At 34.5% G+C, this 27,958-nt stretch overlaps 1 protein-coding gene across 1 annotated transcript; it reads left to right on the top strand.

Annotated features, from left to right (window-relative positions):
• The first annotated feature begins 8,996 nt into the window (after nucleotides 1-8,996).
• LOC143559790 (uncharacterized) lies at nucleotides 8,997-13,951 on the top strand. The gene is made up of 12 exons (XM_077048256.1): nucleotides 8,997-9,152; nucleotides 9,266-9,481; nucleotides 9,627-9,706; nucleotides 9,798-9,940; nucleotides 10,236-10,363; nucleotides 10,432-10,607; nucleotides 10,698-10,818; nucleotides 10,910-11,092; nucleotides 11,185-11,259; nucleotides 13,270-13,505; nucleotides 13,607-13,664; nucleotides 13,769-13,951. Exons 1-12 carry the CDS (start codon nucleotides 8,997-8,999, stop codon nucleotides 13,949-13,951), a joined length of 1,755 nt encoding a protein of 584 aa, XP_076904371.1.
• Nucleotides 13,952-27,958: the final 14,007 nt, after the last annotated feature.

The following is a 27,958-nucleotide window of genomic DNA, read 5'->3' as shown; positions in this document are numbered from 1 at the left end:
CCTCTTAGACATTGAATCTCTTTTTGAAATCTGCATTGTTACTTAAAAACAATTTTAAGATCCTTGATCCTAGATGGATGCTTGATTTTCGAAGGATACTAGATCCTGACTAGAAAAAATACTTCTTGAGATGGATAGCATTCCATGCACTTGGTAACCTGTTGCCTTCCATTGTGAGAAAATGATATGCCCCCTTCCATGCTTCCGACTCGATCAGATAAGCACCTTCCCACTTGGGTGCTAGTTTCCCATATGCCGGATTGGTTGTGTTTTGGAAGGCTTTTCTCAATACCAAATCTCCTTCTTGAAATCTTCTGATCCTTATATTTTTGTTGTATGCCCCAGCTACCCTTTTTGATATGCTGCCATTCTGATCTTAGCTAGGTCTCTGAGCTCATCAACAGTATCTAGATATTGGAGAAGGATTTCATTATTGGCCTCAGGATCACGGATGCTTGTTCTAGCACTAGGAACCACCATTTCTGTAGGGATTACAGCTTCTGATCCAAACACCAATGAGAAGGGTGCTTGACCTGTTTCATTCTTAGGTGTTGTTCTATCGGCCCAAAGAACATAAGGAAGTTCCTCAGCCCACTTGCCTTTCTTGGATCCTAGCTTATTCTTCAAGTTGTTGAAGATAATCTTGTTGCTTGACTCTACTTGACCATTGGCTTGAGGATGAACTGGTGTAGAAGTGATCATCTTGATGCCCCAACTGTCGCAAAAGTTAGTGGTTCTTTTCCCGATAAACTGGGAACCATTGTCACAAACAATTTCAGAAGGGATACCAAATCTAGTTATAATATTTCTTTTAATAAACGATATAACTTCCCTTTCTCGGACTTGTACGAATGCTTCTGCTTCAATCCATTTAGAGAAGTAGTCTGTCATAGCAAGCATAAAGACCTTTCCGCCTGGTGCCTTTGGTAGCTTGCCTAAAATATCCATTCCCCATTTCATGAAAGGCCATGAAGAGGATATAGGATACATAGGTTCTGCTGGCTGGTGAAGAATGTTTCCATGCCTTTAGCAAGCATCACACTTCTTTGAGTATTCCATAGCATCCTTCTTCATTGTTGGCCAGAAGTATCAAGTCCTAAGTATCCTAGAGAATAATGCTCTTCCCCCTGTGTGGTTGCCGCAATCGCATTCGTGGAAGTCTTGAAGTACCTCTTGTATTTTTGGATCCTCAATGCATCTCAGATAGGGACCTGCAAGAGATTTTCTATACACAATATCTTGTAAAATAATGAATTGTGATACCTTTAATCTGAAAGCTTTAGGATTTTCCCCTGTACGGATCTCTCCATCTTGTAGGAATTTTTTGATTGGAAGGATCCAAGATCCTACTTTTGAAGAGGATGGAGGATCCGTATGTTCTCCTGTGCAATCCACTGTTATCTTCACGGATTCTTGTTCTCCAATTTCCGGAGACAATATATGAATGATGGGTATCTTTACATCATCCGGGATCTTCAATGATGAAGCTAAATTTGCTAAGGCATCTGCCCCAGCATTCTCTTTCCTTGGTACCTGTATTATACTAAACAATTCGAAGGATTTTGCCAATTCCTTCACAATTTCTAAATATTTGACCATATTCTCACCTTTCACATTATAAGAACCGTTAAAGTGGTTAGCTATTAACAAAGAATCTATATATATTTGAAGATACCTGATCTCATGCTTTTGGCTAATTGCAAAACTGCGATCAGAGCTTCATATTCTGCCTCATTGTTAGTGGCTTGGAATGCACATGCAATGGACTGGGGTATTATGTCCCCCCTGTGGCGATTTTAGTAGTATGCCCAAACCTGTTCCTCTTACATTGGATGCTCCATCTGTGAAGAGGATCCAAGGATCCTTGGTTTCTTCAAGTTGTTGGACCTCTAGATCAGCTTCATTTTGCATGTCACTACTGAAATCAGCCACAAAGTCTGCAAGCGCTTGTGATTTAATGGCTGTTCTAGGCTCATACTGAATATCATATGCACTCAGCTTCACAGCCCACTTGGCCATTCTACCTGATAATTCTGGCTTTCTAAGAACATTCTTAACAGGATAGTTAGTTCTCAAAATAATAGTATGAGTTTCAAAGTAATGTCTCAGTTTAGTAGAAGCCATAATAAGTGCAAGAATTAATTTTTCTAAATGAGAATACCTGGCTTCTGCATCTAAAAGACTTTTACTTACATAATAAACGGGATGTTGTTCACCTTCATGATCCTTCACAAGGACAGCACTTACAGCGTTTCCTGAAACAGCTAGGTACATGTATAAGGATTCTCCATCCACAGGCTTCATCAGAGCTGGAGCTGAGGATAAGTAATCCTTCAAGGCTTTGAGTGCAGCCTCATGCTTTTCCGTCCACTCGAACTTCTTATTCTTTCTCAGAATGTCATAGAAGTCTTTGCACTTCTCGGAGGATCTTGAGATGAACCTGTTGAGAGCGGCTATTCTTCCTGTGAGCCTTTGAACATCCTTGGCATTTGCAGGATATTTCAAGTTGATGATGGCTTCAATCTGCTCGGGACTTGCTTCTATCCCTCTTTTAGTCACCATGTAATCTAGAAACTTTCCAGCCTTAACACCAAAATGGCATTTTGACGGTTCAGCTTCATGTTATACTGGTCGAGGATATTGAATGCCTCTTCAAGATCTCTGAGGTGATCCTCAGCTTTCTTCGATTTCACCACCATGTCATCTATGTAGACTTCCATGGTTTTGCCTAACTGATCCTTGAACATCATATTCACCAGTCTTGATATGTTGCCCCTGCATTTCTTAGTCCAAACGGCATAGCAGTATAACAGTATATGCCGGTAGGAGTCATGAATGCTGTATCCTCTTGATCAGATGGTTCCATCTGAATTTGTTGAAATCCAGAGGAAGCATCCATAAAGGTAAGCATCTCATGTCCTGCTGTTGCATCCACCATGGAATCTATATGTGGTAATGGGAAAGGATCCTTGGGGCATGCCTTGTTTAAATCGGTAAAATCGACACACACCCTCCACTTTCCATTCTTTTTTGAAACAACGACCACATTAGCTAGCCATCGAGGATACTTAACCTCTCTGATCATACCGGCCTTAAGAAGTTTTCAACTTCTTCTTGTATGATCTCGTTCCTCTCAGGAGCGAATTTCCTTCGCTTCTGATGGACGGGTTTAATAAAATGATCAAGGCCCAATTTATGAGTAATTACCTCCTTTGAAATACCTGTCATGTTTGAATGTCTGAAGGCAAATGTAGATTTTCGTCGCTTTAGGAAGGATACTATATCCTCCTCGATCTCATTTGGGATACTGGATCCTAGGAAAACTTTCACATCTGGATCCTCGGGATCTAAGGATACTTCTTTTAGGTCCTGCTCTCGAGCTTCCAGTACATTCCTAGGATTTTGCTGTAATTGCTATGCTATCGTCTGTTTAGCTGTTGGCTTCATGGATGAAGAATAATAATTTTTGGCCTCCACTTGGTCACCATCTATCCTTACTACTCCCCAAGGAGTTGGTAGTTTGATGCACCGATGGTAAGTAGAGGCTACAGCCTTCATTCCATGTATCCAAGGCCTGCCTAAAATAACATTGCAACAAGAAAGGTTATCTATAACACAAAATTTTTGATAAGAATTTAACCCTTTAATGTAAATTGGGAGGTTGATGTCCCCCAATGTTTTCTTGGTTTCTCCACTGAAACCGACTAGCACTGATGTTCTAGGGATGATCTCCGAATCTGGTATATTCATCTTCTTAAGGACATCATGCTGGATAATGTTGACCGAGCTTCCACTGTCAACTAGGATCCTGCGAACATAATGGTTAGCAATAAACAAAGTAACAATTAAACCGTCGTGGTGAGGATCCTGGATGCTGGTTTTATCTTCTTCATCAAAGAATATTCTTTTATCAGTCGTTAAAGTAGTGGAGATGACTGGTCGTTCCCCATTCTCTATCTTGGTTTCTTTGGCCAGTCTCTTAGCTGCGGAGAAGGAAGTTCCACATATATCCGAGCCACCGGAGATGAAGTTGATTACTTGAGCATCTGGTGGGGGCGGAGTAGCTTTTTGAGGAACCTCTTCAGGATCCTGGATCCTCGACTTTTTTCTTCCCAATAGTTCTTTGAAATGGCCTTTGCTTAGGAGGTATCCAATTTCCCTCCTTAAACCAATACAATCATCAGTCTGAAGGCCGAAATCCTCATGGAATGCACACCATTTGGACTTGTCTTTGAAGGATGTCGTTTTCCTCGTTTTTCCGAGGCCATCTTGCTTTCTCTCCAAGATCCTTCATGGCACAAATTAAACCATGAGTATCCACAGAGAAGCAATATTCGGAAATGCTTGGGTAATCTTCAACATCATCTCCTTCTTCGACTGCTCGGACATTTTGATTGTTGAATTTGGAGTAAGACTTCGAGTTGTTGTTCCTGAATGAGCATCCTTTATTCTTGTCAGGGGATTCTTGCTTTGTCTGAGCCCCCAATCGTTCTTGGATCCTTTTGTCGTCTTCCAGGCGTATGAATCTTAGTGCTCTGTTCCTTACTTCATCTAAAGTCCTGCATGGAGTCATCACAAGATCATCATAAAATGGGGACCCCCTTTGAAGTCCCATCTTGAATGCTTCAACATCCGTAGCTATATCAAGATTAGGGATCTCCATGGCCTCCCTGCCAAACCTTGTAACAAAATCCCTTAAGGATTCATCATAAGGTTGGAAAACTCTATATAAATCACTAGTTAACTTCTAAAATTTCCTACTACAAGAAAACTGGATGTTGAACAAGTTAACTAAATGTGAAAAAGAAGTAACAGAATAAGGAGGAAGACTTAGCAGCCATTTAAGTGCAGATCCTGTTAGTGTGGATCTGAAACCCTTGCATAGACAAGCTTCCTTGAGTCTTTCAGGAACTGGATTGATCTCCATCCTTTCCCTATACTGAGCCACGTGTTCTTCTGGATCAGTGGTCCCATCATACACCTTCATGTTGGGGGTTTGAAAGCGTTTCGGGATCTTCGCATCGCATATCGGTGGAGCAAATCTGGACAGCTTGTGGCTCCCATCTGGTATTTCAGGAGTTGGACGGACCACTCCTGGCACGCTGTATATCATATCCTTAAGCTTCTGAAGTTCCCTAGCCATAGCCTGGTTGATACGTGTATCCTGCATAGAGCCAAGGTTTGTGTCTGAGGATATATGATTATAGGCGTTACCTCTTGGTTGGTTGAACGTTGGCATCCCAGAAGTGTAATTAAGATAAGAGGCATCTGCTACAGTAGCAGGTCCACCAGAGGCAATGGTCTGCATGGGGATGATGTCCCCTTCATGGACCTCAGAGGATCGCTGATGTTGAATTCTTGAGGATCCTTGATTCTGTCCAAAGGATCCTTGAGGTTGGGAATTGAAGGATCCTTGAGGATACAACCCAAAGGATCCTGGTTGAAGGATAGATGATCCTTGTTGAAGGAATGAGGATCCTTGAGTTTGTTGACCCATGGATCCCTGTTGAAGGATAGATGTTCCTGGCTGAACGAACGAGGATCCTTGAGTTTGTTGACCCATGGACCCCTGTTGAAGGATTGATGATCCTGGCTGAAACAGTGAGGATCCTTGAGCCTGTGCACCCATGGACCCTTGTTGAAGGGTAGATGATCCTGGCTGAAAGAACAAGGATCCTTGGGTTTGTTGACCCACGGACCCTGGTTGAAGGATGGATGATCCTTGCTGGAAGATCGAGGATCCTTTAGTATGCTGACCCACGGACCCTGGTTGAAGGATGGAGGATCCTTGAGCATGTTTAGCCACGAATCCTGGAGTAGTGAAATCCAGCACCCTAGGCATCAAGGGAGTCTGATCCTCCGCTGGCCTCTTTCTTTTCTTGAGATCTTCAATTTCACGTAGGATCCTCTGGTTGGTTTTGTTCTGCTGCTCCATGTAGGCCTTAACCTGTGAAAACATTGCAAAAACATCATTGTTAGATTTGACCACCGAAGTGGTAGCAATGGTTTTTGAGCTCTGGAAGACTGGAATTTGTGTCTTGTTTCCAGTCGTGGTGGTCCTTGGTGCTCCCGTAATCGGAGGAGGCATCGGCAGCAAAGTTCTTGATGAGAGAGAAACCGAGGATGGCATGGTTGATGAAGCAGAGGTTGATTGAAAGGCCATTGATGGTGATATGGGAATGAAAAGTTGAATATTGATATGGTATTTTCTGGATTATAGCACCAATTGCCCCATGGTGGACGCCAAATTGTTTTGGATAAAAATCTGTTAAGGATCAAGTATCCAAATTCGTAAATGTGAGGTAAGGTGCTAACTCGATAATATCGAATGAGTAATCGTAATCGGGGTGAACACATCATTGCTGGGTTTGACCACCGAAGTGGTAGCAGTGGTTTTTGAGCTCTAGAAGACTGGAATTTGTGTCTTGTTTCCAGTCGTGGTGGTCCTTGGTGCTCTCGTAATCGGAGGAGGCATCGGCAGCAAAGTTCTTGATGAGAGAGAAACCGAGGATGGCATGGTTGATAAAACAGAGGTTGATTGAAAGGCCATTGATGGTGATATGGGTATGAAAAGTTGAATATTGATATGGTATTTTCTGGATTATAGCACCAATTGCCCCATGGTGGGAGCCAAATTGTTTTGGATAAAAATCTGTTAAGGATCAAGTATCCAAATTCGTAAATGTGAGGTAAGGTGCTAACTCGATAATATCGAATGAGTAATCATAATCAGGGTGAACACAGTGATTTGATCACGAGGGAAAAAACCCTTAACCAAGATAGTCTTACTTCGGTCAAAACTTATCGAGGTAATCGTTGGTAAAATAGCTCCGGACAAGGATTAATTGGATAATCTTTGGTCGAAGTATTTTAGTCAATGATCAACAAGGTAACCTTTGGTCGATGAGTATATGGTTATCGTGGTCTCCGGCACAAAAAACCCCCGGACGGTGAAAACTATCACTGTCAATTATATTAATAAACAAAAGATGGTTACAAACGTGGTGGAGAATATGATCGAGATTACAATGATAGCTAGTGTATAGAGAGAGTATTAGTTTTTGCTCTAGTGTGTGTGTGAAAGTACATGTGTCCTAACTGATCACAATCTCCATTATATATAAAAGATCATAACTCAAGGGAGTTATGATTAATAAAGACTATTAACTAATTCCCTAAAAATCCGCCATGTCTTCAATATAATCGTAACAGCAACTTTGACCACGTGCTCCATCACTCAGGCTGCGAAATAGGTGGTATACCAGGTCTTCTAGCCGTTACATTTGATAAATATCAGCCTTCATATAAGAAACAACCGTTAATAGCACCAAATACCAAGGATACTGGATCCTGACATAGCTCTGGAACTCTTCAGAAGGATAATTGATCCAGACACGTCAATATCTTCTTGACTACAAGTTAGTGGATAGACTGAGTCTTCTAAACGTTATACCTACTAAATATAAGACTACACATGAGAACAACCTTTAATAAACAATAAGTACTGTGGATCATTGATCCTGACGGGATCTGGAACACACGCTAAGGATAACTGATCCAAAATATATGCTAGGATAACATATCCACAGTGTCAAATTTCTGTGCACTAATATAATCAATCGGTTATTTTTGGAATAAAGAACTACAATAAACCAGTTAAACTACATTCAAACTTTATTTAGAAAGTTTCTAAACATAATACGTGTACCAAAATAACCGTGATTCTTCTGTCTATCAATAATAACTGCATGCATTACACGGTGGATGTGAAGAAGTAGGCCATTATCTCGGCAATAATGAGCCAAGCTAGTATTTGCAGTGAATCCCCCAGTTAGGTAGTCATGCATTACGATAGGAACTCCCAATTCTTTGGAAAATATAGCCCTTTTCATCATTTCTTCGCATGTACCCGCAGTAGCATTCAAGTAATGCCCTTTGATTTCACCTATTTCAATTCGAATGATTAAACGTTTCACAATTAGTAAACTGGATTTATTGTCATAACCTGCATTTTCCAACAAAATCGATCCATTTAAACCATGATCATGAGCAAGTACATAAATATACTCCTGAAAGATAAGTGGATATAAGAAGTAGTGAGATCTATCTAGCCCTAAATAGCTTTGGAATTTATCCATTTAAAATTTTTTTTATTAAGGGTAGAGGATTTTGGGGGTTATAAATGATACATAGTGCGATACATATACACAGAAATACACTTACATAATCTCTATTACGAATCCTTTGTGTACCTTAGTGTTCCTAGCTATCCACTCATTTTTATCAATCTACTTTCGGGGAATACATATGGTAATAGATAGTAAAAACCTCATAAAGTTGATCTTTTGAACCCGCTTCAAGTCATGATGACTAATCAATCAATCTTGGGGTAAAAAGTCTCTAATACTTATATTAACTTTTCTTAACTTTTGTACATAGGAAATGAGATTCAATCTTTTACTGCAAATTTATAAGCCGTTTCTTTCACTCATATAACTATCTGGTTTCCTTCATCAACCCCCGAATAATGAATAAAAAAACGAAAAGATATATTCAACTCATGACACTTCCTTCCTAGAAAGAAAAGAAATAGCGGGAATTTGATGTCTTAACGAATCACACGTAGAGATATTGATAACACACATAGAGTTAATGGTATTTCATAACTAATTGATTGAGCAGCAGCCCGTAGACCACCTAAAAAAGAATATTTATTATTTGAGCCATATCCTGACATAAGAAGGCCGACAGGAGCAATACTTGAAATAGCAATCCATAAAAAAACACCAATACTGAGATCGGCTAGAACAAGGTGATAACCGAAAGTTATTCTCTACATTCTACTATATAATATCTAAGTAATCACATAAGCCTTTATCATACTTTTCATAATTATAAATTCAGCAACAATGTAATCTCCTACCCTTTTAATAATTGTTTTTATGTTTCAAATAATTTAGTCTAATGTTTTATATTTTAATTTTATTCATAGGACAATGGAAGCTCAAAAATTTACCATGCTAAATGAAATCGATGTTTTCAAAACATCACCATCAACTCTTAAGGTTAGAGTTCTAAGACTTTGGAGCATCAAAGACAACAAAAATGTCAACGAGGATTGTTTGATGGAGATGGTTCTAATGGATGAAGATGTAAGTATCTATTTATGAATTTGTATATATGTTACAGATTCTACATTTTTTATATGTTAATTATTGATTGACTTGTAATTTTAATTCTCATATATTTTGTTCTATAATGACAGGAGAATCGAATCCAAGCCACGGTTTATAAACAGGATATCTTTCGTTTCAAAAGATTCTTGAAGGAAAGCTCTACTCTGACTATTGTTAATCCTAGTGTTGGTCTAAATGGATCGAACTACCGTGTGATTGACTGTTCCAACAAATTGGTGTTGGGACCAAACACACATGTCAATCCATGTCAAGAGTTTGATGGTCGCATGTTTGGTTTCAAGATGGTTTCATTTGAATCAATAAAGATATTTCTTTGAAATCAACTGTTGGTATAATAATATTTTAATTCAATAAATTGATTTATAATTTTATTGTTAGATTTCCATTAAATCTGTTAATTAATTATTTATTTATTTTTGTTTGTTTTAGATATTATTGGTCACGTGGTTCATGTGTTCAAGAGCAATGCTTCAAACGTTAAGGACAAAACAAGCGTACAATGGAGATATGTGATTTAAGGTATTAATATTTACCCTAACATTTGGTGACATATTTTTGTTAATATACTTTATATTGTATTTAACATTTATCTCATTTCAGTGGAAATTGTGTATATCTCACACTATGGGATCATTATGCTTCTGAGCTATCTAAATATGTAATTGAACATTTTGATGAAAGCCAGACCATTATTGTACTGCAGTTTGGTAGGGTTAAGTATTACACCGATTCTGATGGTAAAGGTAACTATGTCTACTGTTTTGAAGTTTCTTGAATTTTAATATGTCACTAACTTTAACTAATGTTTCGTTGTATAATTTTCATTTTTGTTAGAGAAAGTGTATGTGTCGAATTCTTTTGGATCTAATGTTAACCGTTTCTTTATAAACGACTTTTTATTTGAAATAGAAGAATACAAAAACAGATATATTATTAAACCAGTAATTATTGTTTTAGTTCATAGATATTGTTATTTAAATTTTATATTATCTTACTGATTCCTAAATTATTTAAATTTTTTATTTTGTAGTTTGTTAGGTTTGCTAAATGGCAATGATGTTTCTGTTCGTAAACCGATTCCGGTGAAGATGTTGTCATCTGTTGATGAGGAGTTTTTGAGAGCAACAGATTTTTTTAACATCGGTGATATTTGTCCCATTATATTTGTAAGTTAATTATTAAAATCATTATTTGTATGATTATATTGCATAACTTGTTTTTTACTTATTTGCAGCCTAAGAATATCATTATCCTTGGTACAATTAAGGCCATATGTCCAGATACAGAGTGGTATTACATTGGCTGTAATCCTTGTAGCCTTAAACTCATGGAAAATAATGGTGAAGGGGGAAATGAATATGAATGCAAAACAGAAAGATGCAACGTGTTAGGTGTTCTTCCTACACCTAGGTACTTAGTGAAAAAAAATTCAAATGTTTATTGACAAAATATACAATATTCGGTTTTGCTTGCTATTAACCTATTTTAAAAATTATGTAGATTCAAGATCAAGATAAGGGTTCAAGATTCGACAGGAGTTGTGTCGTTGACTCTCTTTGATAGAGATGCTAAAATGCTGATCAACAAAACTTCAGCTGAATTGATTGATTCTCAAAAACAGGTTTGTTTTCAATTACTAAATTTTATAATTATTATAGATAATTGTTAACAATTTGAAAAATTAAGTTTTTTTTCCACTTATTTTATTACAGAATAAGGTTGAAAACGGTGGATTCCCTGCTGAGTTGGATTGTCTTTTAGAAAATAAATTTGCTTTTAAGGTCGATGTGGCAGAGTTCAATTTCAGAAACATTGTGGAAGATTATGGAATAAACAAGTTTACTGATGACACTAATATTCTCACTGAATTACAGAAAAGGCAGAATGGATGTTTGGTAATTATTTAAAACTAAATTCATTTTATTGTTAATGTTATTTTATAATTATTTTCATTAACCTATTTTGTGGTTACACTTTTAATTTTCAGCAAACCGATTGTAATTCTGTTTCATTGGGCGCACCTATGTCAGAATTTCAATCACCCGGTTCGGTTTCCGTCAAGGTAAATATATTTGTTACATATGATAATTGAAACTTATAAATATAGGTGACACGAAGATGTGTGACATGATTTTGTTATGTTGATTGCTTTGTTAATTGTTAATAACAAATTTCGGATATTGGAGATAACCAAACTACAAGTTCAAATGTTGATGGTCAGGATGTGGCAAATGAGGAAAAAGGAATGTCAACGTCTTCTGACGATAAACTTAAGAGAAAATTGTTGAAGTTTTTGAAGTTGACGATCAACCTAGCATGTCGGCCATTAAGTTTAAGTCAAAGACTATTGAAGAGATGGGCAACACCAGTGAATCATGTGATGTTGCAACTATTTTAACTCCTAAGTTAGAGAAGGATTCTAAGTGAACGATTAAACTTTGGTTTCGAAATTATTCGTTTTGGTTTTACATCTTTATTATTTTTAATAGTTTTGGATATTTTAAGTTTGGTTTTTTAAACATATGTTTTTTGGAGCGACTATCTCTGCTACTTGGTTGTTTTGAATGATTTATCCTTATTTGAATGTTTGATTATATTTATGTTTGGAGTTATTTTTTCTAAATGGTTGGTTCTTTGTTGTATATATAACCTGTTAATAACGAATCTGCCATGCATTTTGAAGTTGTCACAAACATAATTTATATTCCAAATTAATTTTAATTTACAATAACCTTATATTTGTATAATTTGAAAATGGTTTTTGTTTGATATCTTTAAAAATATTATTTTGTGCCTTTTAAGTTTGATTTTCGGTAACATCTTATTTATATAATTATTTTGTCACATTTTCTTTAACAGGGGTTTTTTTTAATATTTTTGTTACACTTTTTAAAATCTGACTTTAATAACAAATAAATAGATATTCTATTAGACATGTTATCTTTATATTATCATTAATCTTATTTTGTTTGTATTGCTTATTGCAACTCACAAATTTTAGTTTTATTGTTTTATTTAAGTTTTTTTAAAATTTAATTCTATAAATTTTGGATAACATAATTAAATATTCGCTGTCAAAAATGTAATTACCTTCTCCCAAATATTAAAATTTAAGACAAATATAAACAATAGATATGCTATTTAGGTATTATTTGAAATATGTTCCAATAATTAAATGTGATGATTATATTCTCAAGAAACCCGTTTACCATATAATGACTCGTGTTAAAAACCGACTTTTTATATCAATTATAACCAATTTTAAATTGTTTTTAATCTATTTCTACCATGCGATCAAAATCAACATGCCTCTTTGATTCTTCTTCCATGTTTTGAAGGTAAGTTCGCATTTTCAACCCTAATTACAAAATGATTTTGTCCTAAATAATCCGTATTTTTAGATTTTTCTTCATTATTACACATATTCTTCATTAATGTCAATTTCATATATTTGCATTACTTACCATGCATCTAAATGCCATGGATATTTGCTAACCAGATGTATTATCCTGCATTAGCTGTGTTTAATCAACCATCCCTTGAAGATATGGTCAGTATCTACCAGTTAAAATTAGTCGTTATTATCATCTACTTCATTTTTTGGTGTTAATATATGCTAATAGAGTTTCTGTTATGCTGTATAGAAAATTCACAAAGATTATTTTAAGCTTCTTTTTCCACATGATTCTGTCCATGAGACTGTTACCATTACGCATCTAAATCAAGAGTGAAGGGTTGATATTGATTTTAGCATTGATAAGTATGTATTTGGCAATGGATGGTTCCCATTTGTAAAAGACAACGGTTTCGGATTTTGTGATGTTTTTGTTTTCTGTCCCACTAAGCCACACGAATGGGGAATGTTATATGTTCCAGAAATTCCGGAATGGCAACATAAGATTTTTGATGTCTATGTATCTTATCCAACAATGAATAAGTTGGTATGTTAAACCTTATTATTATTCGGACGTTTATATAAATTTTAAATTTTGTTTATATTTATTTGTTTAATTCTTAAAATTTATCTTTTAAATTTTTTTTATTAACAATGTTTATTAAACTTGTATGTCAGCAATTAAGAGACGATCTGCTTGTACATTACCTTCCATATCTAAAACGTGGAAGATCATCTGTCAATTGGGATGTTTATGCAGTTGATAGAAGTAGATGGACTCTTATGTTTAAAAGTTTCAAAAGCAGTATTCCTGGATATGCATTTGTTGGTGAATGGTCCAGTTTAGCAAGGTATGTTAACTTACAAGTTAATGATTATCTTGTGTTTTTACCGGTTGATCAGAATACTCTCAGGTTATATGTCTTTGATAGTCGTGGTGTTGAGCGTACATAGTTTGTTCAACCAAATTTTGTTGTTGGTCGGTCGGGCAATGTTGATATAGTTACTATTTCAGGTTAGTTTCCCAATATTCACGTAATTTGTATACAAGTGGTAACACAAGTTTACCAAAGGTTTGATTTTACGCTTATTCTCTTATAGACTATATTTTGGTCATGTTATAACACACGAGTCAACTAATCATTTTTTAAAAATATTGTATTTGTTGACTCTCTAGGGGGTGATGATGATCCATGGGAATGTAGTAGCAACGGCTGATGTGGCTATGACAGCTATACCAGAAATCGGGACCAATGATGTCTACTTGGCATACTTACCATTGACTCATATATTTGAATCGGTTGCTGAGGTTACATCTAGCATAAATTTTAATAGTGTACACTGCACAAAAGAGATATAAACTTTACAATTTTCTCGGTTTTTCGCAAAGAAAAAATTAATTAACTATTCTAGCAACCAATCTCATGTTACATGTAGTTTGCTTATGTGGCGCTGGTTATAGCTTGCCAGCCATGCACCAGATGCTCAAAAATTTGCTTGTGTGGAAAAATCCTAAAAAGTAACAAACTTGCAAGCTTGATGAAGTTACATTTTTATAGAACTTATAATAAGAAATAATTGTTAAACGCCACATCACATGCCATAGTAGCATGCACATATAAATTAAAATGGAAAATAAGATGCCACATATAATTAGTAAAAATGCTACTTGATTTGCTAAAATCAGTAATAAAGTAAAGCTGGTTGCTACTTGCTAAACTCCGTACAAAAATACTAAGTTTGTTTCTATGTTGTGCATTTTCCATATTATATAAACTAACTGGAAACAATGTATGATTTTTATGTCCGATGTTGTGCAAGCTGTGATGATGACAGCAGGTGTAACAATTTGAATTTTCCATTTCTTACTTTGTAACCGTTACCCGACCCATTTATATGTTCGGGTTATTTTATCAATAAAATATCGCGTTTATCGAGTTAATATTATTATTTCATTTTATGATTTTTTAAATTTATTTAATATTCAATAATAACTATCAGGTATATACATATTTACACCCTAGACTAAAGTTTAACCCATTTTGTTTCCATATCTTTAGTTGACGGACTAAACTGCAAAATCTGTAATATTAATATATGTTAACCCATTTACCTGTTAACCCGTTTTCCCAAACCCGTTTACTTGGATCCAGTTCAACCCGGCCGTATACCCAACTGGATGTATTGAGCCGTAATCTTCGATGTAATGTTGGAATTGATCTTGGTAAATCATCATATAACCTATTTCGATCTTCACTGACGTCTTTAATTAGGTAATCAAGATCAAATTTATACGAGTTAACATATTATACTAACCGTCATCGTCATATTATTAATATACAATTTAAATATTTTTATATTTTAATTAAACTCGTCAGCACAACCTTATACTCACTGCGATTCAAACCCCCAAGGTTAATTTGATTATTGTAACATGCAAGTGTCCATTCTTCATCGATTTCTAGCCGGCTGTTATTATTCTTATTAACCTACAATTAAACATCGATTAAGGTAATTGCTTACATGTTCCTGATCGCCTTATTGTCGATAACATTAACCCCAAGGTCAATCGGCCAAACGATTAACGTTTTGGTCGATTGATGATTCTAGGTTCATAATATTGATTTGGGTCTGCATCTGTGTGTTTATTTATTTCCAGTTTTATGATATTATCAACTGACACCCTAGGGTGTGTGTTAAGGCTCTGAGCGGCTAGGGGCGCGAGTTCGAGCCACCCCTGGCCCGTTTTGCATCTAATATTTTTGGAAAATTCTTATCTTTATTATATTAGTTCATTAATCTTTTTATATTATACTATAAATGATTAATTAATGTTTACTAAAAACGACATGTTAATTAGTCGATTTTTCAAACCTTTGTTAAAACCATATATATATAGGGGTGAGTCATAATAAAAAGAAATAGTTTTCTAGGAAGAGTAAGAATAAATCTAGGCCATTGGATCTATGATCTAGTGGTTGAGATTGGTAGTTTTTAAAATACCAAATAGTTTCCTATCATTAAGGATTTATGCTACAAAATTTCATAACTCTAAATTTTATGTTATTCCTACTCTTCCTACAAAACTATGTATTTTTATTTGAACAATTTTATATATATATATATATATATATATATATATGTATGTATGTATGTATGTATATATGTATGTATATATAATAAGTATTAAATATTAATAAGTTTTAACTATAAAGATTCAATAAGATTTTAAATTTAAATGCATAATTAAATTATATAAATATATTTTGGTCAAGTATTTAATAAACAAATATTTATATATGATTTATTACAACTTTAAATAAAAACAATACTTATTATTAAAAGGATTAATTTTTGTTATAGTTATGTATATTTTAATAATCTTTATAAAATAAACTTTATATAAGTTATTTTAAACTCTCAAATACCCTTTTATATCTCAAATTATTTATTAATCCATTTAATAATCCGTAGTGTTTTTCGCCATTATTATTACATAGGATTTTTCGTTGATACATCTCGACGAGCATGATGTTTATTTTATTATCGTTCTTAACGCACTCATTCCTTAGCTTTTTGGATAAGGTGAGTAATCACTCCCCTGCTTATACTTGTTTTCCAAACGTTTTTTTTTTTTTTTGGGGGGGGGGGATTTATATTATTTACATACTATTAGTATTCACATTAGCAACTGTTAACCTTGTGTGCTATCCATTATGTGCCTAACATGCTACTTGTTAACAAGTTTATTTGAACACATTCGGAGAGGTCCATCATATTCACATATTAGTATGATCATACGGCCGTCGTAATAGCCAAAGACCACTTCGCACGGCGATGGTTTTAACGAAACTCATTTATTTGCTCATTTGGCTTGATTGTATATCTCATAAGGACAATTTGCTTATTTTTCTCACACTATATTATTTTTAACCAACCGGTGTTTTACTCACTCAACCTAGTGTTGACAAAATATATCTATTTTATGCGCATATACAGGTTTTAGATTGAATTGATTGCAAGGTTTGGAAGAGATTTAAATGATTCATTAAGTTACAAGAAACTTATCAAGAGTTGAATTTATTTGTTTTTGCTTTTATGATTGTATACTTTGTCATTTGAGATTGTTTTGGATTATTTAAATATTTAATTTAATAGTTATTGTCACATTTTAAATTATTGCATGATAGTACATTGAGAGCTGTGAAAAATTAGTTCGTGCCCCAGCATTTCCACCTTAGGCTGGGGTGTGACAGATTGATATCAGAGCCGAAGGTTTAAGTTAGGTCGTTAGTGGTGCCTTAGTAACATGCTTAGGAGCCCCATACGTGCTTATATGCTTGCTTTATGTGTTCAATTTATTTGTTTACAACTTTGCTGGTTAATTATTTAATTATTGTTTATTATTATATTGTCATGCACACACACAACTCTGAGGCTATGCCTCAACCTCAAAGATAATTTTTCTTTATTAATTTAAATCAAGTAGATTGCTTTTATTTTGGGAAATTCCTTAAGAATTCCCTAGCGTTGTTTTTATTCTTTCACCTTGGGGCTAGGTTGTGTGGAAAGTCCTATAGTAACTGGAAGGGGGAGAGAATCATGAGTCGGGCCTTGGCAAACCAGTTCCGAGAACCCAAGGTAAGGCTCTATTCCTTACCTGGAGGATAACCTGACCACAATACTCGATCTTATAGGCCAAAGCGGGACACAACTGTCATACGATCGACACCCTAGGTTGTTGATATGGTTTAAAATATACATAATTTATATAAATATTTCATATATTTTTGAGTAACTTAGGGTTGTCTTTATTAAATAATTCCCCAAAAATCTGGTTTATATTTAGTTTTCACGGTTTGTAGAGACAAAAAGCTAATATGGAAAATCTATTCTAAATCTTTGATTAACAAATAGATATTTAAATAAACTGTCTATGTTGTTATTATTAGACATTCTTTTTACAATTTGATAATAGAAAAAAATTAAACTGAATGTGAAAAAAATTTAACAAATGTTTTGTTTCTCTTTTGTTTTGTGTGGCAGGGGATAAACGAATGGGCCAATCATTTACATTTTTTTTGGTTTAAATTGGTTTTTGATTATTATATAGAAACATAAATATTACATCAATATTTAAGTCATGTTCACATTGTACAAGCCCACGTGATGGTGAAACAATCATGCGTAATAGGCCGACCAGTAGGATATACTTGGAAGACACACATGATTGGAGTGTATATATATATATATATATATATATATAAACCCTACACACAATTATGGGGAGACAGCCGCAGACAAGAAAAAAGAGATTAATAATAATACATTGAAGGATACGCAAGTTTTGGTGGCTACTGTGCAAAGCAAGAAGTTTGAAGAATATAATATTCTTTGGTGAAGAGCTATTGTTGAAGCAAGTAATTCGTGGAGTCAAGAAGAGAGAAAGAAGGCTACTGTTGGGAGATGACATAAGTTCAAGATCTCATCATCAAGTTGGTTATTAATTATTTGTTTGAATTTTATTTTATTTTGTATCATGAACTCATTTATTTTTGTTTCATACTTGATTATGAGTAGATTCCATTACCTAGGTAGTCATTTATCATATTTGTTTCAAACCCGATTTTAGTAGCTAAATACTTTATACTACCTAGGTTTTGGTTGAGTACTATGTTAGATTGATGGTTTGACGAACTATTATTTGACGTTAGTTGGTTTTGTATTATGGTAAATTTTTTAATTGGTTTGTTCATGATATGGTTGAGTAATTAAATCTAGTTTATTATTTTAATAATTATTCCACTTGTGTTTAATAGTTTTTGGTGATTGTTAGACACATGATTAGGTTGTTTACTTGGTGTTTTCAACTTGTTTGCGGTTTATGGTCGAAATAACCGTAGGAATAATTTATAAAAGTTTATTAGATTTTATTGTTCTTTCACTAGAGAGGACGGGAGGCAATTTAGTGTTGTGTCATCTTTGTCTTTTACGGGTTTGGGTAATAATTGCACGGAAGTGAGTTATCCTAGGTCCCTTAGATTATTGTGATACAAGTTGTGTTTAAGTTAATTATAATACCCCCTTTATATTAATATATATTGTACTCGAAGAGACCGAGAGGTGATTTGGATTTTGGGGTACCATAGTATTATTAGGTAAGGTGAGACCGGGAAGAGATCTAAACCTTTAACAATTGAGCCTCACATGCCATTAGAGTTCTAGGGTGTCGTCGGTGAGGCCGGGAGGCGATCTAGCGTTCTTTAGTGGCCTTTATTGTCATATTTTTAAGATATTGTTTTTCAACCAAGTCAAGTTCATTAACTATTAATTTAACTAGTAGAATTCCATTAACTAGGTAGTCTTTTCTATCATATAAGTAAAACCCAATTTTTATAAAGTTTCGTTTCTAGTTTAATTATAATTAGTTAAGTATTATTTGTTTTATTAATATAAAAAAATCTAAAAATCAAAAGAAAGTCTAGGTTAGTAATCATTTAGGTTTAATAATTAGAATTTACCCATAGTGTCATAGGTTCGATATCCGTTCTTACTTGCTAGCTACATTGTGACCGGTACATTGCCGATTGTGTGTGGTTGTTTAGGTGAATTCGGTAAAACTTGGTTTTTAATATTATATACGCTTTTCACACATAAGTTGTCAAACGTAACCGCATTAGCGGTTGCAATTTTTTTAAAACTGAATAACGGTGATTCGTGGCTAAATTTGGTAATTTTCCGATTATTGTGTTATGTTATTTTAAATGGTTAGTTGGGTGAAAAATCCATGGAACCCATGGGCCCTCCTACTATCCATTTCTCAACGTATTTTAAACATTATGTTTTTGTTGGAGTTAATCATACATGGTGATTCACGAGATACTCCAACTACTCATAATTTTATATCGTTAGTTCATTATTTAATTTGTACAGTTAAAATTCCATGTAACGCTCAAGGGCCGTCAAACTCTCTTTTATTGATAATTCGTTAATTAGTTGGTACAGTTAAAACGTCATTTAATGCTCATGGGCTGTCCAACTCAATTATTTTTATTCGTTAGTTAGTTGGGCCATTCAAACTGCCATGGAAAGCTCATGGGAGGCCAACACACAAATTATGTGTCGTTAGTGTTTTGCTAAGTTAACTTAATCAAATAAATTTTAACTTTTAAACTGACCTCATCTCCTCATCTAGTTATCTCACATTGATCGCATTGATTACGTCGTCTCATAAATATTTACACAATTTACCCTTTATCTTACAATCTTTTACCTTTAATCCTCATAGAATGTCTTCAATAATAATCCGCCGTCGTCATCAACGCTCATATGGTTCTTATGACCGTCGTCCGGCTGCTAGGATCACCAAAGAGTTTGTTGTTGCTATGTCCATTATCATAACCCAAATCCAAAGCCTCAACTCGAATGGTTTTGCGACATCTGCTGCTCCGAACAACTATGAATTTAGGAACTTCTTAAGTACCAAACCAACTTCACTTTGTGGTGAGAAAAATGACACCAAACTTCTGCAATGGTTCGAGAAGATGGAGAACGCGTTTATCCATTGTGAATGTCTAGACACCAAACATACTAAGTTTGTCTCAAGCGTTTTCGAGGATCGAGCTATCACTTGGTGGAATGATTTCAAAGCCGACCAAGGAACTGAGTTGGCTGTGGCCATGCCTTGGGACGATCCCAAGGAGGCCATGAAGAAAGAGTTTTGCCCCGAACATGAACTGCAAAGGCTTGAAACTGAATTTTGAGAGCTCAAGCAAATTGGTGGGGATAACTCCACCTATTCCAATCGTTTTCGTGAGCTTATTCGCATCGTACCCCACCTTTTAACCCCTGAAACCCGTGGCATTCAGAAATACATTCGCGGTCTACCAACTGTTTATCGTGATGTTGTGGTGAGTCTTGACCTATTAACCATCGGTGAGGTTATGGACCTAGTTGCTTCCCTCACCGACGATCATGTCAGGGTTGGAACCTTGTCCCGAAAGGATTCCAAGCCTACTCCTGAAAAGACCGAAACCGACTCATCCATTGATGCTAAAGTCGAACTCAAACCTTCTTACAACAACAACAATCACCGCAAAAACAACCACAACAACAAGGGTAATGCCAATCACCAAAACTATGCCGTTAACCAACCCAATGACAAACCTCCACCTAACCAAAATGCCCTGAACAAAAGAGCGTACGCCGGACCTCACCCTTTATGTGCTAAATGTAACTGTCACCACCCTGCTTATTCCCCTTGTCGACTGTGCACCCAATGCAATCGTTATGGACACCTTGCTAACACTTGCTGTACCCCGCCTAATGCACAAGTCGTCCCTCAACAGTCTGCATCACCATCTTCTAGACATGCTACTAACCCTGCTCAACCTGGTGTCCCTACTAAGATACTTGCTACCATTGTGGAGACCTAAATCATCTCCGCAACATGTGCCCTCAACTTATCCATGCTTATCAAGCTCAAGCTATAACTACACCCTACTACACTACCCATGTTCACCAAGTTCAAACCTTACAACCCCACATCGTTCAAGCTCCTCTCGTAAATCAAGATCATCCTTACTTAACCCAACCCTATCAAATTTCATACCCGCAAGCTCAAGTTTACCAATCTACTCAAGTCCCTGCTATTCAAGCTCAACCCATTCAAACTATTCCAAGTCAATCTACCTCGAATGCTCAAGCTCTTATGAATTCAACTCATCATGGTGCGTCAAGTGAAACCAATTAAGCTACTCAAGGACTCCGAAGACTTTTGCTAATTTTCTCATTATATTTTTTTTTAATTTGTCTTTTCCCAATTATGGATTGTAAACATTGAATTATTTCAATTTGAACCACTTATGTTTGCATATCTTATCTCATGAATAGAGTTTATTTTATTAAGAAATTGTTATTCTAGAATACCCCTACCTTATTTTCTTATTCTCCTTCATCACAACCAATTTTATTAATCTCAACTATTAATGAGTTATTCCTTTACAACTTTCAAGATTTATACTTTTACGTCAAAAGGTTTTTTAGAAATTTCATTGTTTCATGTAAGTCCATAACAATTTTTGAAATGTTTTATACATTGGTGATTTTCTCGTTTTATAGTTAAAAGTTCTTAAAACTTTTGTTTCCTCAAAATAATGTCTTTCAAATGTTTTGTTACCCACGCGATGGGACGAGTTATGTGGACTATCCGACGATCTAAGTAATTATGGGTCTACAAGTAATTACCCAAGTCCTCTTCTGGAAATTATAATACGAACAACTGTGTGTCATAGAATTGAAAGTAATTGGGATAACGGTACAAATGTAAAGATTATAATGACATGATTGATACGCCGCTAGTACGTTCTATATATAAGTGTCCTTATCAAATTTTCATTTGAAACGTTGTTTTGACTATTCTAAGTTATGTGTTATGATTAGTTTTAAATTATATTAAAATTTTCGTTTACTAGAAATTTAATTGTTTTGTTTTGGTATTCTTTAATTTCGGGACGAAATTCCCAAAGTAGGGGATACAATAATAATTCGGATTTTCCATTTTTTACTTTGTAACCGTTACCCAACCCATTTCTATGTCGGGTTATTTTATCAATAAAATATCGCGTTTATCGAGTTAATATTATTATTTTATTATTGTTTAATATTCAATAATAACTATCAGGTATACACATATTTACACCCTAGACTAAAATTTAACCCATTTTGTTTCCATCTCTATAGTTGAAGGACTAAACTGCAAAATCTGTAATATTAATATGTGTTAACCCATTTACCCGTCAACCCGTTTTCCCAAACCCATATAATTGGATTCACTTCAACGCGTATACCCAATTGGCTGTCTTGAGCCATAATATTCGATGTAATGTTAGAATTGATCTTGGTAAATCAACATATAGCCTATTTTGATCTTTACTGATGTCTTTAATTTGGTAATCAAGATCAAATTTATACGAATTAACATATTATACTAACCGTCATCGTCATATTATTAATATACCATTTAGAGATTTTTATATTTCAATTTTACTAGTCAGCACAACCTTATACTCATTGAGATCCAAACCCCCAAGGTTAATTTGATTATTGTAACCTACAAGTGTTCATTCTTCACCGATTGACTGTTATTAATCTTATTAACCTACAAAACATCGATTAAGGTAATTGTTTACATGTTCCTGATCGTCTTATTGTCTGTAACATTAACCTCAAGGTCAATCAGCCAAACGATTAACATTTTGGCCGATTGATGATTCTAATGTTCATAATATTGATTTGGTTATGCATCTGTGTGTTTATTAATTTCCAGTTTCATGATATTATCAACTGACACCCTAGCCCAGATGGCTAGGGTGTGTGTCTTAAGGCTCTGAGTGGCTGGGGGCGCGGGTTCAAGCCACCTCCAGCCCGTTTTGCATCTTTTATTTTTGGAAAATTCATATATTTATTATATTAGTTCTTTAATCTTTTAAATTTTATTATAAATATCATAAAATTAATGATTAATTAATGTTTAACCAAAACCGATATGTTAACTAGTCGATTTACCGAACCTTTGTTAAAACCATATATATATATGTGTGTGTGTAATAAGTATTAAACATTAATAAGTTTTAACTATAAAGATTTAATAAGGATTTTAATTTATAATACATAATTAAATTATATAAATATATTTGGCCAAGTATTTTATAAACAAATATTTATATATGATTTATTACAACTTTAAATTAAAATGATTTATTTTTGTTATAGTTATGTATATTTTAATAATCTTTATATAAAAAACTTTAAGTAAGTTATTTTAAACTCTCAAATACCCATTCATATTTCAAATTCTTTATTAATCCATTTAATAATCCGTAGTGTTTCCGCCATTATTACTACATAGAATTTTCCGTTGATACATTTCGACGGGCGTGACGTTTTATTTATTACCGTTCTTAACGCACTCATTCTTTCACTTATTTGATAAGATGAGTAATCACTCCCCTCCTTTAACTTGTTTTCCTAATGTTTTGGGGACATATGCGTATTTATATTATTTACATACTATTAGTATTCACATTAGCATTTGTTAACCTTGTGTGCTATTAATTATGTGCCTAACATGCTACTTGTTAATTTTTTTATTTGAACGCATTCGGAGAGGTCCATCATATTCACATATTAGTATGATCATACAACCGTCGTATGGGCCAAATCCCACTTCGCATGGCGATGGTTTTACGGACTCTTATTCATTTGCTCATTTGGCTTGATTGTATATCTCATAAGGACAGTTTGATTATCTTTCTCATATTATATTATATTTAACCAACTTGTGTTTTACTCACTCAACCTAGTGCTGACAAAATATATATATTTTATACGCATATGTAGGTTTTAGATTGAACGGATTGCAAGGTTTGGAAGAGATTTAAATTATGCATTAAGTTAGAAGAAATGTATCAAGACACCAACTTATCAAGACTTGAATTTATTTGTTTTGCTTTTATGATTGTATACTTTGTCATTTGAGATTCTTTTGGATTATTTTAATATTTAATTTTATAATTATTACCACATTTTAAATTATTACATCATAGTACCTTGAGAGCTATGAACAATAATTTTGTGTCCGGCATTTCCGCCTTAGGCTGGGGTGTGACAGCTAGTATTTCAATAGGTTACGGGTCGAATTGATTTTAACCGACACTTCATACAAAAAATAAAAAAAGGAACCAAGAAAGATGCTTCTCTATTGAAACCAACTTTATTTGCTTATGTTCCAGCTATTTTGGACCGTGTTTGAGATTGAGTAGTGAAAAAGGTATATATAACAGTTGCTATAAAACAATGGCTTATATCTTAAAGTTGACTTATTGTTTTATATGATTCAAATATGGTTGAGGAAAAGGGTGTTTGACCACTAAACTTTTTATCATTGCATATCAAATATGGTTGTTAGAAGTTAATGTTGTAAGTTACAAATCTCCCAATTTCTAATACACTTGTTTGGTTTACATTTATCTTCCACCTTTCCAGAATATTATGGTAACCAACCACTGCAGGTTATGTATGTTGGAACGGCTGATGCACGTGCTGTCATAAGAGAGTATAAATTTTGTTTTCTCCGGTCTCATAAAATGAAAACAGAAATAAACATGGGATTGGTGAAATTGCTAGAAAAGCTAAATTTTCTTGGGTTATTGACATCTTATGAAATGATTAACATAGATAAACAATCATTGGAGGCGATGCATTGGGAGACAATGGTACGTTTTTTTACCGTTTAATACAATTTCTTAGTTGATATGCAAATTTACATGTATTTTTTGTTGAAGTTGTTTAAGGTGCAGATGGTGGACGAAGGCTACCTCCTTGAAAATAAAGATTCAAAGCTGTCCTTTCCTTTTTATTATTGCGTTGAAGCAGTTCAACATTCGACATCGTACATTACTAACTTGAACCTCTCTTTAGTTTTTTTAACCTTTTTATGGATGAAGTCTGTTAATTTATATTTTGTGATACATTTTTGAAACTTTTTTTTAATTTATTATAATCTTTTAGTTTTTGATACGAATCGCAAATACCTTTCAGAACTACTTGGAAGAGCTTTTCATGCTTATGCACATTCTTGCTGCTCGAAAGGTTAGCTCTACACTTTTACTGCAACCTTTTGCTATATGTGAATCTATTATACAACACTAGCCTAAAACGATATTTGCGGGTTGAGTTTTGTATAATTGGGTTTTGTTTAGTTTCGGGCTTAGCCATGAACGGACCCGTTTAGCTAAACGGGTAGTGTTTGTTCATTTAAATTTTTAACCGAAAACGACAAATTTAAACGAATAAAATTGCGTTTTCATGTAAACGAACATAAAATAAAACAAACAAAAAAACATAAATAAACATAAAATAAGGTAAACGGGTAGCTGGTTGATTTGGTTACATCCTGTAAGGCTCCGTTTTGTTTAATAGTCTTTTGAATTTAGTTATGTTGTAAGCGTTGTACCTTAGTTAGCTTGTCGGTTTGATTCTTTGTATGTTTAGGCCCGAGGCCAGTAAACAAAGCCCACGGGGCCGTATTAATGATAATATGGTGCATGAGAACATACACTATAAATAGTGTATGTCTCTCATGCAAACCAAAAACCTTTTGAAAATATTATCTTATCCATCTACCAACTCTCTCCTTCTCCAACTTTCTCTCTTATCCATTTCGGCTAAATAACCTCACCAAGAAAGATCCGAGATATTGGTTCCTCACTAGTGATTTCCGCTATCTAGTGTTGAGATTGATCAAAGTAGACTAGTTTGTTTTGTTGTTTGATCCGTCCATAGGACCTACAATTGGTATCAGAGCTTTCGGGCTCTACTAGTTGTGGATCTTGGGTCCCAACCTTGGATTTTGGTCTTGTTTGTGTGATAAAGACGGGTTTTCAAGTGTTCAAGTGGGTTACGGGTTCACAAAGTTGAAGAAAAAGTGTCTGCAAGCTTAAAAATACAAGTGTTCACAGCTTCAGGTTTGATAAAAGTGTTTGTTTGTGTGAGTTTGTGGTGTAAAAGTTGTTACTTTACAATATTTTGGTGCAAAAAGTGTTCAAAATGGATGTTTCCTAGATCTATAAAGTTGTGAAGTGACTGATTTGAGTTTCCTAAAAGGGAAAAGGGTGAAAAGAAATCAAGAAAGTACAATCTGTACCTTCCAAAAGTAATCTAATGGAATTTGAGAAAAGTTCTCTACTCGGATTCTAAATTAATCTAATCGAGTCTCAAAGAAGTCTAATCGAATCTCCAAAGGATTCTAATCGAATACTCAAAGTATTCTAATCAAATCCAAAAATATATTCTAATCGGATTTCACAAACCAATCTAATCGAATTATATTCGATTCAATCTAATCGGATTATATTCCATTAGATTAGCTTATTCGATTAGATTAGTTTCTATTTGATTCGATTACTTTGCTATTCAATTATTTGGGAATTCAATTACTTTGTTATTCGATTACTTTGCTATTCAATTACTGTCGGTCTCGTATATCTCACTTAATCGCTCACTTACTCACTATCGTAACCCACACAAACGTGTCGACAAGAAGGTTACGACATATTGTTTTCATGAAAAACCAAAGAATATTAAAGGCGGAATCAATAATACTCTTAGATTGCTCAACGGACAGAAAAGTAACAAACACACAAAGTAACTCAAAATATTTCCATTACTATTATGAAGGATTCAATGAAAATCAATTAAGGTTTCTAGGTGGAATGTTTGTATTCTTGGCAGCTATTCCGTACAAGATAAAGACAGCCGTCAAATCACAATATTCGCTCAGTGTCCGTTGTTGTCAAAGGCGTGCCCTAAAGTTTCCTTTTATAGGCCTGCCCTGACACCTGACATTCCATTTAGAAACCCTAATGATTGATAATAAACATATTCTAACATATTACAAAAGTTACTAAGTGTAAAACAGGTCTTTGAGCAAGGTTTCCAGCTTTTGTCTTTTCCGTGCAGACCTGGTAACTATTAAGTGTGCTGGGGAATAGTTCTCCGAGTAAGCTTTACTTAGAATATGTTCCTTATAAAATATTCATCAAGCAGACTTCAATCTTCCTGATAATATCAAACTTTGCTCGATATGTATCCTACTAGCAAACTTGTTCTTCAGAGCTCCCTTCAACCTTTTGTTACTTAACTTATTTGAACAAATCCAAGTGTGCTGGTAACACTATAGCTTTCCCGAGGTTGAACCTTTCTCATTAGAAGTCCTTAATTAATTTCTTCATCAACTTCCTACAAGTTTGTTGGGACCACTGTTTATTATAAATAAACCTTGCTCGATCCACCAAAATACTTGGTTTTAGCTTGGTTTAGTCAAGAGTTTGCTCTGAAACAAACCTTGCTTGACTTGAAGAAAAACCCTGCTTGATGAAGTGTAGTTTGCTCGAATTTACACTTAAGAAGAATTCCAGAAGATAACTTTGCTTGAACAGCAAAATACTTTGCTTGACTAAGTTTAGGCTTTCTCGGATGCCTAAGTGTGCTCGGTTTCCATACTTAGCCATTTTCCAAGGAGGTTGAGAAGATTCCAATCTTCCTTAAGCCTTTTCTCATCCCAACAATCTCCCCCTAGATTGGAACACACTCAGCTGCACAAAAACACCTATCAGTTACATACACTTTTCAAAATACACATCAAATTTTCAGATCGCAAAATTACATAACTTTATGAAAAATTTACATATTAGAATTCTGTCACAAGGACATTACAAATCAAACTTAAACAAAAAAGAAGTGTCTTCAGTATCTTGAACTTGTAGCTTCTTTTCTTCTGTCATGTTTTACTACAACAACTTTCTCC

This window comes from Bidens hawaiensis, unplaced genomic scaffold (assembly GCF_021521415.1).
Source record: "Bidens hawaiensis isolate Kalapana, Puna unplaced genomic scaffold, B.hawaiensis_p1.1 tig00020038_1, whole genome shotgun sequence".
NCBI lineage: Eukaryota > Viridiplantae > Streptophyta > Magnoliopsida > Asterales > Asteraceae > Bidens > Bidens hawaiensis.
Note: the sequence above shows the minus strand (reverse complement) of the source record. Positions and strands in the feature narration are given on the sequence as shown.

What these genes read in the sequence shown, in the direction of transcription:
- LOC143559790 (XM_077048256.1), top strand. Translation starts at nt 8,997, where the DNA reads ATGGAAGCTCAAAAATTTACCATGCTAAATGAAATCGATGTTTTCAAA. An exon ending in CACCGATTCTGATGGTAAAG is followed by an intron (nt 9,941 to 10,235) that starts GTAACTATGTCT and finishes GTAGTTTGTTAG; the next exon opens with GTTTGCTAAATGGCAATGAT. An exon ending in GTTGATCAGAATACTCTCAG is followed by an intron (nt 13,506 to 13,606) that starts GTTATATGTCTT and finishes TTACTATTTCAG; the next exon opens with GTTAGTTTCCCAATATTCAC.